General features: G+C 45.0%; 2 protein-coding genes across 2 annotated transcripts in view; both read right to left on the reverse strand.

Moving 5' to 3' along the window:
- On the reverse strand, positions 1–11,732 carry LOC136521186 (BEACH domain-containing protein B-like). Its single transcript, XM_066514890.1, has 12 exons — positions 11,677–11,732; positions 11,110–11,514; positions 10,454–10,772; positions 9,898–10,322; positions 9,765–9,811; positions 9,589–9,682; positions 9,136–9,342; positions 8,474–8,599; positions 8,021–8,392; positions 7,705–7,936; positions 6,257–7,016; positions 1–387 (listed from the first exon to the last, which is right to left on the reverse strand). Exons 4-11 carry the CDS (start codon positions 10,123–10,125, stop codon positions 6,280–6,282), a joined length of 2,043 nt encoding a protein of 680 aa, XP_066370987.1. The 5' UTR covers positions 10,126–10,322; positions 10,454–10,772; positions 11,110–11,514; positions 11,677–11,732; the 3' UTR covers positions 1–387; positions 6,257–6,279.
- The window catches only part of LOC136524459 (uncharacterized), an 18,317-nt gene continuing 14,364 nt past the window's right edge, over positions 11,597–15,549 (reverse strand). The window contains exons 6-8 of the mRNA XM_066517826.1: positions 13,152–13,472; positions 12,486–12,592; positions 11,597–11,730 (exon numbers count right to left, since the gene is read on the reverse strand). Coding sequence (XP_066373923.1) covers positions 12,531–12,592; positions 13,152–13,472 — 383 coding nt within the window. The 3' untranslated portion in view covers positions 11,597–11,730; positions 12,486–12,530. The remainder of the gene's footprint in view (positions 11,731–12,485; positions 12,593–13,151; positions 13,473–15,549) is intronic.

Raw genomic sequence — 15,549 nt, forward strand, 5'->3', positions numbered from 1 at the left:
AGCACTGGAATCTAATATAATACATATATATACTACACAAAGACAAACTGTCGCACGGAACCCAACCCCTCCACCAACGAAGTGAAATGCTACAATAAAATTGTGATAGATGTCAGTGCCTACCAAGTGAAGGCTAAGAAGTGAAGATTCTTTGCGTCTACCCTTAGCCTTAAATCAACTATGGACCTAGGGCTAACCAGTGTTCCCGGCATTAGTTCAATATATTGTCAGATTGAGTACTCAAGGACCATCACCAGCTCAATATCTTGACAATCCTCATTCCTGAATGCCATCTTTAATTTAGGTAGTGTTCACAAATGACAAAAGCGTGCTTCATTATGTGCAGACTACATGGTCGTGAGAACAGTTCTATAAGCTGGTAATGACCTGCACAGAGTTTCAAGGAAATTAAGCACTTAGTACTTTCAGCAAACAACAGAAAAGGTAACAGCAGTTTGCTTGAGCTAAATTATCCAAGTCTATAAAATGAACTTGGCAGATTACTAGTGACCAGGACGAAAAAATGTTTTACAGAGTCTAGAACCAAACCTGACATGACATTTTTGGATCTGATAGGTCAAATACCTTTCTGAATTACCAAACATAACATAGATCTAGTTCACTACGTAAATATTAGAACATCACTAACTCTAACTAAATGCTTTCTAGTTGCTTTTCTTGTTCAATGTTTCGCATAAGAGTATAGCTAGCTCATATAATTCGGCATGCTCATGCTTAACTTGTAAGTTCGCGTCCCAAGTCATAATGTGTCCCTTTCCCGCCTCTTCTCTGTAAGACCATCTGGCTTTCTCAATCTAGTGGGGGGACATCCTACAGGATTAAAAAACATTCTTGTAGAAATCATAGGACAGACAAAGGAGGCAACATTTGGTTACTACAATCTTAATAGTTCCTGATAAAACAGGCAAAGATATCTAAATATTTGCCTTGGCCTACATTATAAACAGTTAACAGTGAGTGCATGCAGTTCATCATGCAGGTGCATGAGATGACCACAGTGTAAGTTGTGAATGATTGATCGTATACCATGTATGAGTACAGGGGATTACATATAGGCAGCTAGGGTGGCGTACAAGCCTACCGCATGGGCCTAATCACATTCACTAACATGGGCCTAATTACATCATGCTAACACTCCCCCTCAGTCTAATCGGGAGCATCGCTAACGGTCAGGCTGGACCGAAACTCCTGAAACAAAGAAGTAGGAAGCCCCTTGGTGAAGACGTCGGCGTACTGTGATGTTGTAGGAACATGAGTAACCCGAACGTGACCGAGGGCAACCTTCTCTCGAACAAAGTGGAGATCGATCTCAACGTGCTTCGTCCGCTGATGCTGTACTGGATTGCTGGAGAGATAGACAGCACTGACATTATCGCAATAGACCAGAGTGGCACGGCGAGGAGGGCGCTGAAGCTCAAGGAGCAACTGACGTAGCCAAGTAGCTTCTGCGACGCCATTCGCCACAGCACGGTATTCAGCCTCCGCGCTGGACCGGGAGACTGTGTGCTGTCGCTTGGAAGACCATGACACAAGGTTGTCTCCGAGAAAGACTGCGTAACCGGAAGTCGACCGTCGGGTGTCGGGACAACCAGCCCAATCGGCGTCGGTGTAGACAACGAGCTCTGTGGGGGAAGAGCGGCACATAGTCAATCCAAGTGTCGTAGTGCCCTGCAAGTAGCGCAAGATACGCTTGAGGGCTGAAAGGTGAGGCTCTCGAGGATCATGCATGTAAAGGCAAATCTGCTGGACAGCAAACGCAATATCTGGACGAGTGAAAGTCAAGTACTGTAGAGCTCCTGCTAAACTGCGGTACTGAGTAGCGTCACCAACAGGGGGTCCATCTTCGGATAATTTGGAGTGGAGATCAACAGGCGTGCTGCACGGCTTGCACGCACTCATCCCGGCGCGCTCCAAAATGTCCAAAGTGTACTGCCGTTGGGAGAGAAACATACCCTTAGCAGAACGTGTCACAGAGATGCCCAAAAAATGATGAAGCTGTCCCATGTCGGTCATAGCAAACTCACGCTGAAGTGCCGCAATCACCTGGCGTAGGAACTGGGCAGAAGAGGCAGTGAGAACAATGTCGTCGACGTACAGCAGCAAATATGCGGTGTCAGATCCCCGGCGGTAGATGAACAGTGAGCTGTCGGACTTGGTTTCAACAAAGCCAATGGAGGACAAATATGAAGCAAACCTGTGATGCCATGCACGAGGAGCCTGCTTCAGTCCATAGAGGGATTTGTTGAGGCGACATACCAAACCCGGACCAGAGGAGTCCACGAACCCGGTGGGCTGCACACAATATACTGTCTCGGCGAGGGTGCCGTGTAAGAAGGCATTCTTGACGTCCAACTGATGAATAGGCCAGTCCTGAGAGAGAGCCAAAGAGAGAATAACACGAACTGTCGCTGGCTTGACAACTGGGCTGAAAGTCTCATCATAGTCCAGGCCAGGACGCTGTGTAAATCCCCGAAGAACCCAACGAGCCTTGTACCGATCAAGGGACCCGTCTGCATGCAGTTTGTGCCGAAAAATCCATTTGCCGGTTACCACATTGACGCCAGGAGGGCGAGGAACCAAGCTCCAGGTGTCGTTGGCAATCAAGGCGTCAAATTCAGCCTGCATAGCTGAGCGCCAATTGGGATCTGACAGGGCGTCACGAACGGAGCGCGGGAGCGGCGACACAGGCACAGCGTGGAGGTTGAGACGATCCACGGGCTGTGCAATGCCGGCTTTGCCTCGGGTGCGCATAGAATGCGCGTTGTCGACTGGAGTGACGGAGACCGGTCTCGTGGCCAGTGTGCGGCCCGTGGCCGCGGCGCTACTGGCAGCAACCTGTACGTGACGTACAGGGGCAGCAGCGCCGGCCGGGGACGGACTGGGCGCCAGCGGTCCAGTGGGCGAGCCAGCAGGTGGCCCGGGCAGTTGCGGCCCAGCGACAGGGGAGCCGCGCGCCTGCTGCGCGAGTGGCCCGGTGGCGGGCATTTGCGGCGCTGGGGACGAAGGACCAGCGCGCGGCGACGTGGCTGCGGGTGTACCTGCATGCACGAATTTTGCTCCAGGAAGTGGAGCGGTTAGCTCATCATCATCAATAAGAAAATCCAAGGCGGAGGATGCCATGGGGGTGGTGGACATGTCGGCGAAAGGAAAGAAGGATTCATCAAAGACGACATGTCGGGAGGTGATGATGCGATTCGACTCTAACTCGAGACACCGATAACCTTTGTGCTCCGAGGAGTAGCCGAGGAAAACACATAGGGATGAACGAGGTGCAAGTTTGTGGGGTGCAGTGGATGACATGTTGGGATAGCAGGCACAGCCAAAAACTTTGAGGTGTTCATAAGATGGTTGAGTAGAGTAGAGATGAAAAAATGGGGTGGAGGAGGAGGCGAGCGTTTTGGTGGGGAGCCGGTTGACCAGATATGTGGCGGTGTGAAGTGCCTCAACCCAGTAGACCGGAGGAAGGCTCGCCTGAAATAACAGAGAACGCAAGATGTCGTTAATGGTGCGAATCGAGCGTTCGGCCTTGCCGTTTTGCTGTGACGTGTAGGGGCACGACATGCGGAGTGCAACACCGTGAGAGAGGAAGAACGTGCGGGCCATGGAATTATCGAATTCACGGCCGTTGTCGCACTGGACGCTCTTAATGGGGGTGCCAAACTGCGTGCGTACGTGAGCAAAAAAATTGGCAATGGTGGAAAAAGTGTCAGACTTGAGGCGAAGCGGAAAAGTCCAAATGTAGTGTGAACAATCATCTAAAATGACCAGATAATATTTATACCCAGACACACTGACAATAGGAGATGTCCAAAGATCACAGTGTATTAAATCAAAATTGTTTGTAGCTCGAGAGGTGGAAATACTGAACGGGAGTCTAGTATGGCGACCGAGCTGACAAGCATGACAGAGATGACGGGTGTCATCTTTATTACAGGAAATAGCACTGGAACTAATGAGGCGGGACAATGCTTCACGCCCAAGGTGACCGAGACGACGGTGCCATAAGGAGGTGGGTGCAGCGAGGAGTGCAGTGGCGCTGGTGGCTGGTGAGAAGAACGGGTAGAGGTCGCCAGAGCTATTGCACCTGGCGGTCACGTTCCTGGTTTGTAAATCCTTCACAGAAAGACCAAACGGATCAAATTCAATAGAACAATTATTGTCGGTGGTGAAGCGACGAATGGAAATCAAGTTCTTAATGATATGTGGAGAGACCAAAACATTATTAAGAACTAGATTACGATGTGGAAAAGAAAAAGTACGGGATCCGATGGCTGTGACAGGAAGTAAAGCGCCATTGCCCACAATGATAGATGAAGGTGTAGATAAATTGGGCGGGGAGGTCGTGGAGAGTATACCAGCGTCCGCAGACATGTGTGATCCAGCACCAGAGTCGGCGTACCACTCCGCCTGAGCCGGAGGGTTGAGTGCCATCGTGTTGAAGTTCTGCACCAAGGACTCCTGGTTCCAAGCGCCGCCGTGCGTGGGGTTCCAAGGGGCCGAGTGATACGGCGTTCCCTGGAACGTCGGTGTCGAGGGCATGCTGCCCCCGGAGCCGTAGGGGTAGCCAACGCCGGCGCCGTAGAACATGCCGCTGGGACCGCCGCCGTAGAGCCCGAGACCGCCGCTGGGTGTGCCACTGAAGGGGGCACCATACTGAGGGGCGCTGGTGGTGAACGCCGGCGGTGGGGGCGGCTGGCGGCCGTACGGCCACATCTGCAGGGTGCCAGCCCAGGGGTATGCGAAGCCAGGAGGCGCACCACCCAGGCCAGGCTGAGGCGGTGTCTGCTGCTGGTGCTGGTGGCCCGGACCCTGGCCGCGCCCGCCCCTGCCGCGCCGACGGCCGCGCTGACCACCTTGCTGACCACCAGGCTGAGCGCCTTGCTGGTGGCTGGGAGGACGGGCAGGAGCAGAGGGCGCTGCGGCCCCTTGGCGTGGAGCAGCAGGCGCCGACGGCGTGTTGGCGATGAGGGCCGGAGGCGGAGACGGTGGGCGAGCGTCGATGTCGATCTCCTCAAGTAGCAAATGTGTGCGAGCGTCGGCGAAGGACGGAAACGGGCGATGCATCTTGAGGATAGACACCATGTGGCGGAACTTGCCGTTGAGCCCGCGAAGAAGGGTGAGCACCATCTGGCGGTCACCAATAGGATCACCGAACTCGGCAAGAGATGCAGCCATGGTCTCCAGTTTGCGGCAGTAGTCGGTGACCGTCATGGAGTCTTGACGGAGGTTGCGGAATTGCGTCTCCAGGAGGAGGGCACGTGACTCCTTCTGGCCAAGGAATTCATCCTCGAGATAGCACCACGCCTCACGCGCGCGGCGTTGCCGGATCATGAGCGACTGTTGAAGATCGCTGGAGACGGTGCCGAAGATCCAAGACAGCACGACGCAGTCCACCTGGACCCATACGGGGCGGTCAGGGAGGGCTTCGTCGTCGAGGACGTGCGGTGTCAGGGCATACTTGCCGAGCACAGTGAGAAACATGCCGCGCCACTTGGTGTACGTGCCGGTGGCCTTGTCGAGGATGATAGGGATCAGCGCTTTGACGTTGACGACGGCAGTGGCCTGCGCCCAGACAGCCTCATGGCTGGCCTCGTACTTCTCCAGGGCGTCGGCACGGAGGCGTGCCTCCTCGGCACGGCGCGCAGCTTCGGCGCGTTCCTCGGCGGCGCGTTCCTCGGCGAGGCGGCGAGCTGCGGCTTCTTTGGCCGCCGCTGCGGCAGTTTCGGAGTCATCTCCCGCCATGGAGACGGCGGGGCGGCCGCGCACGTGAGAGCGCGAGGCGGCGGGAGGCCGCGCACGCGAGATCGCGCAACGAGGGTGGATCAGCGACCGGACCAGGGGTCGGGGCGATCGAGGACGCGGCGAGCAGGTCGGCGACGTTCCGGGCGTGGTGAACGGCGGCCAGGGAACAGCGAGCTGCTCGGCGGCGCGCGCGAGTCAGGGTTGCGGAAGCGGAATTAGCGGATCGTAACCGCTCTTTGATACCATGTATGAGTACAGGGGATTACATATAGGCAGCTAGGGTGGCGTACAAGCCTACCGCATGGGCCTAATCACATTCACTAACATGGGCCTAATTACATCATGCTAACACACAGGACTAGTTCTACCGGACACTAAAACATAATAAGGTAAATAAAAAAACATAATTATGGTGTACGGAATTTGTAGCATCAAAAAAGGCCCTGCTGTTCAAAACAATAAGAAAAGCAACTAAGTTTAAAACTTGACACACCTTATGCCTACAGCATGAAGCGGTCATTTTTTACATTCGGTGGATATCTTGCAGCCAATGACTTGACCAGTTGTGGAGGGCTTTATTCTATTTCGTTGCGTGCTCCCCCTGCGAAGGAGAGGAGTTTCTATTGAAAATACCAGCAGTCTACCATTCTTGGTTCCTGCTAGGATGCATTCCTCAGGAGTCACAGCTAGGGAAGTAATTGTCTTCCCAGTTCCATCATACCTCCAAACAATACCAAGAGAATGCATTGAGCGTAAGACTATCTGTCCAAGCTCACCAGCACAAACAATGAAATCACCACAACAACTAAGATCTATGCAATTGAGACGCCCAAGGGTTGCTGAAGAAGCAATATGTCGTCCATTGATGGAGTACATGTGCAAGGAGAGGTCATTCTCAGAATATAATACCACCCGCCCATGCTGTGATGCTACCAGTTTTGATAAACCAACACCAGAAGGATGCTGGATGGACCGAACATATCTCCCTTCACGCAGTGTATGAAAAATACAAGTCCCATCTTTTGAACCACTGATTACAATGTCAAGTTCAGTGCTAACAAATAAGCATGCTATGATGTCATCATGACCACATAAGATATGAACAGGCCTTTCCACTATAACATGTTCCTTTTCTGAAAGTTCAAAATTGGCACCCCTCATTTTCTTATCAATTGGTCTTCCTCGAAATGCATGCCAGATCATAACAGTTGTGTCATAACTACCAGTTGCAACCACGTTTCCGTCAGATGAAACTGCAGCATAAAAGTTTGTTTTGCCTTATTTATATCGACAAAAAAAGGAAAATACAGCAGATAATTTCATAGAATGATGAAGCAATGTGATACGGTGCCATTCACAGTTTTTTTTTCAAAATGCAGGAAACATAATGAAGACAGAAAAAAAGGCAGCCTAGCTAAGCTGCCTTACTAGAAGGGCGGGCCTAGTGCAAGCGGTAGAGTCTTACCGCCTGTGACCGGAAGGTCTCGGGTTCGAGTCGCGGTCTCCTCGCATTGCATAGGCGGGGATAAGGCTTGCCACTGACACCCTTCCCCAGATTCCGCACAGAACGGGAGCTCTCTACACTGGGTACGCCCTTTTTTTTTAGCTAAGCTGCCTTACTCAGAAAATATCTAATTAGATATCATCACCGAACTGAACATACAAATGGTCTGGCTGCATCATGTTATATGCAGTGGCCAACAGACTATATTCAGTATTAGAAGTTCTCTTATGTTACTACATGCCAAAACCACAATAAGGAGACATCAACTCACTACTGTCCTTTTCAAGGGGCTTAAGCCGGAAAAAAGGATCTGTATCTTTATTGGAATCTCTTTATTTGAATACAGTAATTTTTGCTGACAGCCAAAATCTAGTAGTTTAATTCAGGAAAGTTTAAAGAAAATGGATAAGCATAAACTCATTAAATGTCTTAAATACCTGCAACACAGCTAACAACATCCTTATGTTGCCTGATGCTCTGCATAATTCTTCCATCACTAAGAGAAATTATTTGGAAACTGTTCTCCCAGTTTCCACATAAAATCAAATAATTATCACAACTATTTTGCATTGTTGCTAAGCATTGTCTTCCAAACTTAACGTTTTCGGCAAGGAAAGTGCCAATTTTACGAGGAGAGATAACATCTGAACCAATTTCAAATAAATGTTCCTACAAAAAAAAGAGCAAATGTAATAAACACAAATTTACTGGGATACCAATGTCTTTAACATTTAGCCTTTAGTCAAGAAGAACCTGTGGTCCAGAATATGTGAAATTTCCACCTGACTGCAGCTGTGTTGTTGACCACAGCTTTACTGACAATATGAGTCCCTCATTCATCAATACAACAGTGTTCTCCAACAAACCAATGAATAGTATAGCACACATGTGGCTGACTGTACTACAAACACTTGAAGTTAATGTTATCGACTGTGGTGCAAAATACAGTGGATGAGCAATTGGGATGGGAGGTCCTCTTCTTGGATGTTTCATCCGGAAAATCTGGATTGGTGTCTGTCCAAAATTCGCTATCTGATCCTCAATAGCAGATTTATGTAACATGTCATCCATATTTTCCAGATCAACTGCACCTTCATATGTCACGTAGTAAAATATGTTTGCTGCCTATCCAAAATATATGCATGAGTTAGGTAATATTCTACTAACAGTGTTTCAATGATGCTGGAAATAGCAACACAGTTGCACCTCAACAGCTGGCTGTCCACGCTGCTTGTAACCAAATATGAGGTCAATCCAGTTATGGAGATTAGAGCTCACATATTCACTTTGAAGGGCTTCTCTGTTGATGTGGATGAATTCTTCAGGCGAACCCTACAATTTTGTATGGATTAATAATCATATAACACAAGTAAAATATTAGATGGGATACGAAATGTAACATGTATGCGAAATTCAGGCATGTAAAAGAATTTCGTAGAATGACGAAGCAATGTGATATGTTGTGCCATTCACAATTTTTTTTCCAAAATGCAGGAAACATAATGTCATCACCTTCAAAATTGACAATGAATGCTATGAAGCTGGGCTAACATAACAGTATACAGAAGTTGTTCTTTGCAATGCTAAACTTATTAGGGTTGAATTTGCGAACTGAAGATGGTCAAAGTCAGAATATAAAGAAAACATTATGTGAAGTAAATTAGCCTGGGATGTCTTTCATGAGAAAATCTAATTTATATTGAGAAAGCTAGATATATCCTGTGTATTGAGAACAGTACAGTTTTTTACTAACAGTTGCAAAGCTGAACTAACTGTCATTAGAAAAGCAACAGAACTATCTTGGTGGACAAATAATTCATCCTCAAGGAATTATGACAAATATAACTAACTTCAAGAGGAACTATTACCTTTGCCCATGGAGGGAGAGCAACATCGCCTATAGGTTCCCCATCCTCCTTAACACCAAGATGATATGAATTTGAATTTTCAAGAAACTCGGGCATGTAAAAGAATTCTGGAATAAGCTCTTTGACATCACTTGTACTTGATAAGCTATTTATGTAAGCGCTCTTAATGCTCTGGAACAAACGGTCTGCATGGTCAAACTTGCCACCCTGCACAAGTGTCAGACAGGCATAAATGTAAATAATATGACAAGGTCGCTTCTTTTGAACTGTGGTGAAATACGACAGGAGAAGTTATGGCATAATGTAAAACAATATGGCAAGATTGCTTCTTTAAAACTGTGGTGAAATACGACAAAAGAAATTATCAAATTCGTGAATAATGTTTTGAAAATAAGAGGTATGTGTTCAAATTTTAAGCATGATAAATATTTCCATGATGCGCAAAGTGACAACCTGAAAGTTTAGATGCAGAGCTGTAAATGGCTCGAGCCTAAGCATGTAATGAAGAACGATTCCCATGCTAGAGTAGTGAGATCCGTAATAAAAACTGCAGGAAACAACCATCATCGTTATTGCAAAAAGAGTAAACTCAAAAAACGAAAACACTAACAAATGAATTAAGGTTCAACCTTGGTATATCAGGGTCACAGAAACTAAGATATCTATCTTCAAAAACCTGCCCAATAATGCATTACTGACATGAAGTTATGATAAGGTGATGATAGCCTACAAATACAAATAAGTATGCAATAGTAACCTCACCGTGAAGCGGTTTTCATCCAACGCACCAACTGGTTTTGAAAGATCCCTAAAAGTCGATGACTTGTTGAAATCAAGCTTTTCTGAGGTGTAATCAGCCAATACCCATGGAAATATAGGATACTGAGTTAAGTCATTGTAAGATCTTCCAGCAAGGGTGTTTAAAATCACAAGATACTCAAAGTTACTGATTTCCCTCCTTTTCCATCTTTCCCAGGCATTCTCAGCCATTTCAAGTGCAACTCGCCTGTCGACGAATGAAATGATATTATTTTTGTCTTTGGTACTTCCTTTAGGGAATAAAGCTTCATTCCTAAGAGAAACTAACAGAGACCCAGCATTTTTAGTATCCTTTTGAGAAGAGTGCTAACTGCCAAAGGATCAGAAATGCAATGTTCAAGTGCATCTAGCAGTGCTGAGCATTCTGGCTACAATGAAAAGAAAAATAAAGTAGAAGAGATTCAGAACAAAATACTGGTGTTCGAGAAAAAAAAACAAAAAATACTGGTGATTAGACACTGAGCCTACAATATTACATTATAAAAGACAAAAGTTTTACCGTGTTATATGTGTTTTCATGGAGTGTTGCAGCAAACTCCAAGAAGGAAATAGCTTCCGCTTGAAGAATTTTAACATCGGTACGATACAAGCTTTCAGAATGAATAGATATTTGGTTACTGTTAACATCACCATTTTTAATATCTGTAACAGTATGAAAACAAGTGTCTTCTACAGATGAACCAAAGTAGAAAAAATTCCCTGAGAATATCAGGTCCCATACACCTTCCTCTCGGAAAGCTGGGAGTAGAGCTGGTGTTGAAATAAGAACTCTTTTGAACATGCGAATCACGTAATATTGAAGGGTCTTTGAAAAAATCCTGCAGAATGAGTTCAGGATTTGGTTAGTACTTTGTACAGTAGTAGCTGCTATCTGGTAACATACTAATCTATTGCACAGAAAGCAGTTGCAACTGACTACAGGGTTCAGAAGATTAATAGCCACCTAATAAATATAACTAATTAATATGTTAGAGTTGCCATTGATGAAAGACTGACTATTCCAGCAAAGCGTTATGATGGGAAAATGTGTCAAATTCCAAAAAGTATATCTTCTTTGTGGTGAAACAAACTTAACAAAGCATCTTAATATGAAACGCGATAGTTAAATATTCTGGTTCAAAGGGAGATTCATGACTACATTAAGAAAAAACTCACTTTATGTGGTTTGGCAGCTCAGTTTCTTTGGTACACGCTCTGATACATAGAAAGACGGTCATAAGAATCCTTATGATCCATCTCACAGATTGCTCCAGGTATGCCAATGGGATGGATAATACAATTTGGCTGACAGCTATTTCATCAGAACAGTGTCCGATATCCTCCGAAGGAAGAACAAAAGAACAAAGGGCATTGCTCAATTTTATAGAGTAGTCAATCCATTCAGTTCTATCAAGACAATAAATTGGACCAGAGACAGAATCTAGTGTAGGTGAAGCTTTGGTATTATCCTTTTGCCGATGGAACTTCTGAATCATAAATGCAGGCCAACAAATGCAGTTTGCGAATTTGTGTACCCGTCCATTTTCACATAAAATTTTCAAATTGTTGACGTTGCCAAATCTAATTAGAAGTCAAGGACTCAACAATTAGCTAGAACATCAATGCCTCCTATGGCATGACCAAGAATCTACCTGAACTATATATTAGCAGAGTCTATTAATATTCTGAAAGTTACAACTCATATGCTAAGTCCACATAAAAGTAATTGAAAACAAAGGATACACTGCCTCACTCAGAGTTTGCAAATACTGTATCTGGAGCAGAAGTATTTCAGCCCTATAAGAGTACAGAAATGTTAGAACATAAAAGGTGCACAAGAAACAAGGAGGTAAAACCTATTGCACTATATAAAGTTGAAAACAACCATAAGGCCCTAAAGGATTGAGATTCTCATACATCACTGTGGACCTTTTTTATTTGAAAAAGGTAAAATGTTCATTACAAGATTAACATATTACCATACAGTTAGTTTGCATAGATGTCAAAAGTCGAAAAACAAATTGGAGGGATGGACTCCTCTGTGACTAAATAAACACCAACCTAAACAGTAAGACCAATGTATAAAAGAGAAACTATATGTGGAGTATCAAAAGAGTATGGTTCAAACTTTCAGCCATTCTGCACCATAAGAGAAATCAATTATGTGAATAAAAGCACAGAACTAAATTTTTTAAGCTGAAATTCCAAAGTAGGAATGTCACATTCAAAATCCAAATTTAGCTATGATGCACAAATAATATTTATGTACCAAATTCAAATTAAATACTATCAGACTAGTAACATTTGGGTATAAAGTACGAATGTAATACTACTAGACATTTAACATTTGGGCAAATTCAAATTTAATAATATCAGATTTTTAGCTCCAAGTATTTAGCAAAAATAGATTTTGCTCAATACAGAAAATCATTGGTCAATATTTGTCTTCAAGTTTATGCAGCAAATTTGCGATTCTATGCATAAGAAATAGAAAAGGGAATGAAAGCACAAAATAATAAATAATGGTAAACCATGGCGCTGCAAAAATGCACCTTTCATTTCTTGAGATAGATGATTGCCTCAAAACTGAAAATTTACTAGAAGGAAGTCCAAGTCCATCCAATAGAATTTCCAGCCCACCAATGCTTCTGAGATGATTCTGAGCACAAGTACCAGAAACAGTTGATCGCAGAGTGCACAAAGTAACAAAATGGAGTGTGAGACCAATGCACTGCTCTTTCAAATTCAACCTTTGAACGACACATAATAGTTCTTCAGTATCATTTAGAGATTTATTAAAAATATGGTATAATTCAATAATAGCGCATATGATTTTCTGTAAAAAAGAATGGGCAATACAGTGGCACCATTAATTGCACAACCTCTTTATTAGTACTTTTCATAATATGTAGACTAGAAATTTACTGAAAAGGGACAAAGAAATGGTCCTAATTTTACTACACCCAAAGTGAATCTTTTTCTTTTTCAGTAAACAGGCCTATATGACAATCCAGTAGGTACTATAGCATCAGCACAATCAACAACAACAACAACAAAGCCTTTAAGTCCCAAACAAGTTGGGGTAGGCTAGAGTTGAAACCCAGCAGAAGCAATTAGCACAATATACCCAAGAAATGAGTATCCCCATGATAATCTAAAAGAAATACCCAGAACCACAGTACATAAGCCCAAAAGAAAACTAAAGATAACTTTATTACCTACTAACCAGTTGACACCTCTGGCTTCCATCACAAGAACAATTGCCTTCTGCTGCCAATGTCGAAGTGTATCAGAAATGGTTCTATCAGGAGAGCTAGACATGACTGCAGCCAAATGGTTGCTTGATGGGGTATGCTTTGTGGTATCGGCAATATGGGGAATCCTTCCAACAGTTATTTCCAACTTCATGAAGTTTGAAATTATAGTGATTATGCATACAAGCATATTTAGCATCAGCCTAGCATTTTCCACTGCTTCATCTGAAGATTGATCTTCTGCAGCCAGCAACCTGTTCAAGTTTTTGAGCTGAGCAACAGCAGCTGAATATACCAAAAAAGGAAGCTAATGAGATATAATCCATTAAAAAAAGACTCACGGATGTTAGTTAGTGTTGACACCGTTTTTTTTGTACGTGATAATGATCGGAGTGGACTAATCGGCGAGGGGAAGGTTACTGTGTACTTTGATAGCCGATGAAAGCCAGCTTGTAAAGATGGTTGCCGATAGCTGGTGATGGTCGATGGAAAGGTTGGTTTAGACTCGGGCGTTGCCGATGAGGTTGGAGGTGTTATTGTCGATGCCGATGAAGGGAGGTTTGAAGACTACTGCCGATGCAACAGTGAGTATGACGATGAAGGAAGGCTTGAAGATTACTGCCGATGCAGCAGTGAGTATGCCGATGAAGGAAGACTTGAAGACTACTACCGATGAAACAGGGGATATGCCGATGGGAAGGAAGATGGCGAGATTTTCATCGTAATTAAGGCGGACAGGGAAATAGATAGGAGTTGATTTCCTTTTCTATATTTGTTAGAGTATGGTTCATGTAAGAGTCACGTGTTTCCTTAGATATGGGCTTGGTGTCCTAGTTGTGTTCGGTTGTGTCTCTTTAGATCAGGGTATAAATATAGAGTGAGGGGCGATGTAAGATCAATCAATCAATATCAAAACCAATTTTTACTCCTATTTGCATCTACTTACTTTTCGGCGACTTCGTCAATTTGCATATTTTTCCTTTTTTACGAGTTCTCATTGATTCGGCGAGTTGCATCGTTTCAGTGCGACCTTCGGCGATTCTCGAGTTCCGCGTGAGCACCTCTTGGCCGTGACTTCCGGGCGTATCGCTGTTGTCAGGACCAAAGTGTTCGTATCTTCATCCTTATCGATTAGCAGGTCAAATCGACTGGCACGCTTTGGATATCGATTCGGGTATTAGCCCTTTGTGTTTGCAGATCCACTTTTGCATCAACACATCTTTTGGCACGCTCGGTGGGACCAATCAATCAATATGTTCAATCCCGAGATCGATTCAGGGAACATTATCGCAGTATCAGAAGAAGATCTCAAGGAAGAACAGAGGCAGGCTATGGAAAAGGCTGTAGAAGAATACAAGCAGCTTTGTCTGAGATCGTTTAGCTTGAACAAGAGTGGACAAGTCATCCAGAAGCAAGATTTGCCGTTGCCTCGGCAGGTTACCTTTGACTCCAATCCTGGTAAACTTCAAGAGATGGTTAATTCTGCAGTAAATCATGCTTTGATTAATCATTCCAATGTGCTGTCCAATACTGTTCATAATGCTGTGGTTCGAACTCTCAAAGAAGGACAAGCGGCACCACATCACGTTGGGCCTGTCTATCATCAACCAGAGCCGGCATCTGTCAAAACTCCATCGGTTCCTTCGGCCGTTGTGGGTACAGAAGTTACTTCCCCTCCAGTATTGGCAGGCTCACCTAATATTCAATCTACACCGATACGATCAGATCAGGTACTACCAGGAGGGCGAGTTCAGCTTAATACAGATCTATCGGCATCAGCTATGTCAGGCCCTGTGTCTCAGAATAGCCAGATTCCTACTAATTGGTGGGGATATGGCATGCCTCCGGAGTCATCTGCTTTCAATCCTAGATTACCTCAAGTGTTTGATGCAGTAGGAAAAGCTCCTATACCATCGGCCGTTTCGCCGATGGCTCAAGTGCCTCAATATGCCGCAGCTACTTCTGTGCAACCAACTCCAGGAGGGTTCCAGATGCCTATGGTTCAAACATTCAATTCAAGTCCATCGGCGAGCTTACTGCCGATGCAGCAGAAAGCCCCTGCTATGAGTCAAACTGGGGTTCAGTTCATGCCTCAAACCGGTTATAATTATCCAACAATATCAGCAAATTACCAGCCATCGGTAAGTTTTGTACCGATGAGTTCTAATAATGATTGGTCAGGACAGTTACCTGTTCAACATACAGTTCAGCGAAATCAGCAGGTTGCAGGGATTCAACAAGGTCATATGCAAGCTGGTTTCCAGAATCAAGCATCGGCAGCCCAGCCGATGAATCCTTTCCAACAGGCTAATGGACCACAAGTAACGGCAAATATGCCGATTGCTGGAGATCGTGGGCCACA

Source organism: Miscanthus floridulus, chromosome 18 (assembly GCF_019320115.1).
Source record: "Miscanthus floridulus cultivar M001 chromosome 18, ASM1932011v1, whole genome shotgun sequence".
Classification (NCBI taxonomy): Eukaryota; Viridiplantae; Streptophyta; class Magnoliopsida; order Poales; family Poaceae; genus Miscanthus; species Miscanthus floridulus.

Bases quoted from the DNA above. Each gene is read 5' to 3' on its own strand.
- LOC136521186 (XM_066514890.1), bottom strand. From the start codon at position 10,125: ATGGCTGAGAATGCCTGGGAAAGATGGAAAAGGAGGGAAATCAGTAAC. The intron at 9,812-9,897 runs GTGAGGTTACTA...ATTATTGGGCAG, and splicing joins TGGATGAAAACCGCTTCACG to GTTTTTGAAGATAGATATCT. The intron at 9,683-9,764 runs GTTGAACCTTAA...TGTTTCCTGCAG, and splicing joins TGTGACCCTGATATACCAAG to TTTTTATTACGGATCTCACT.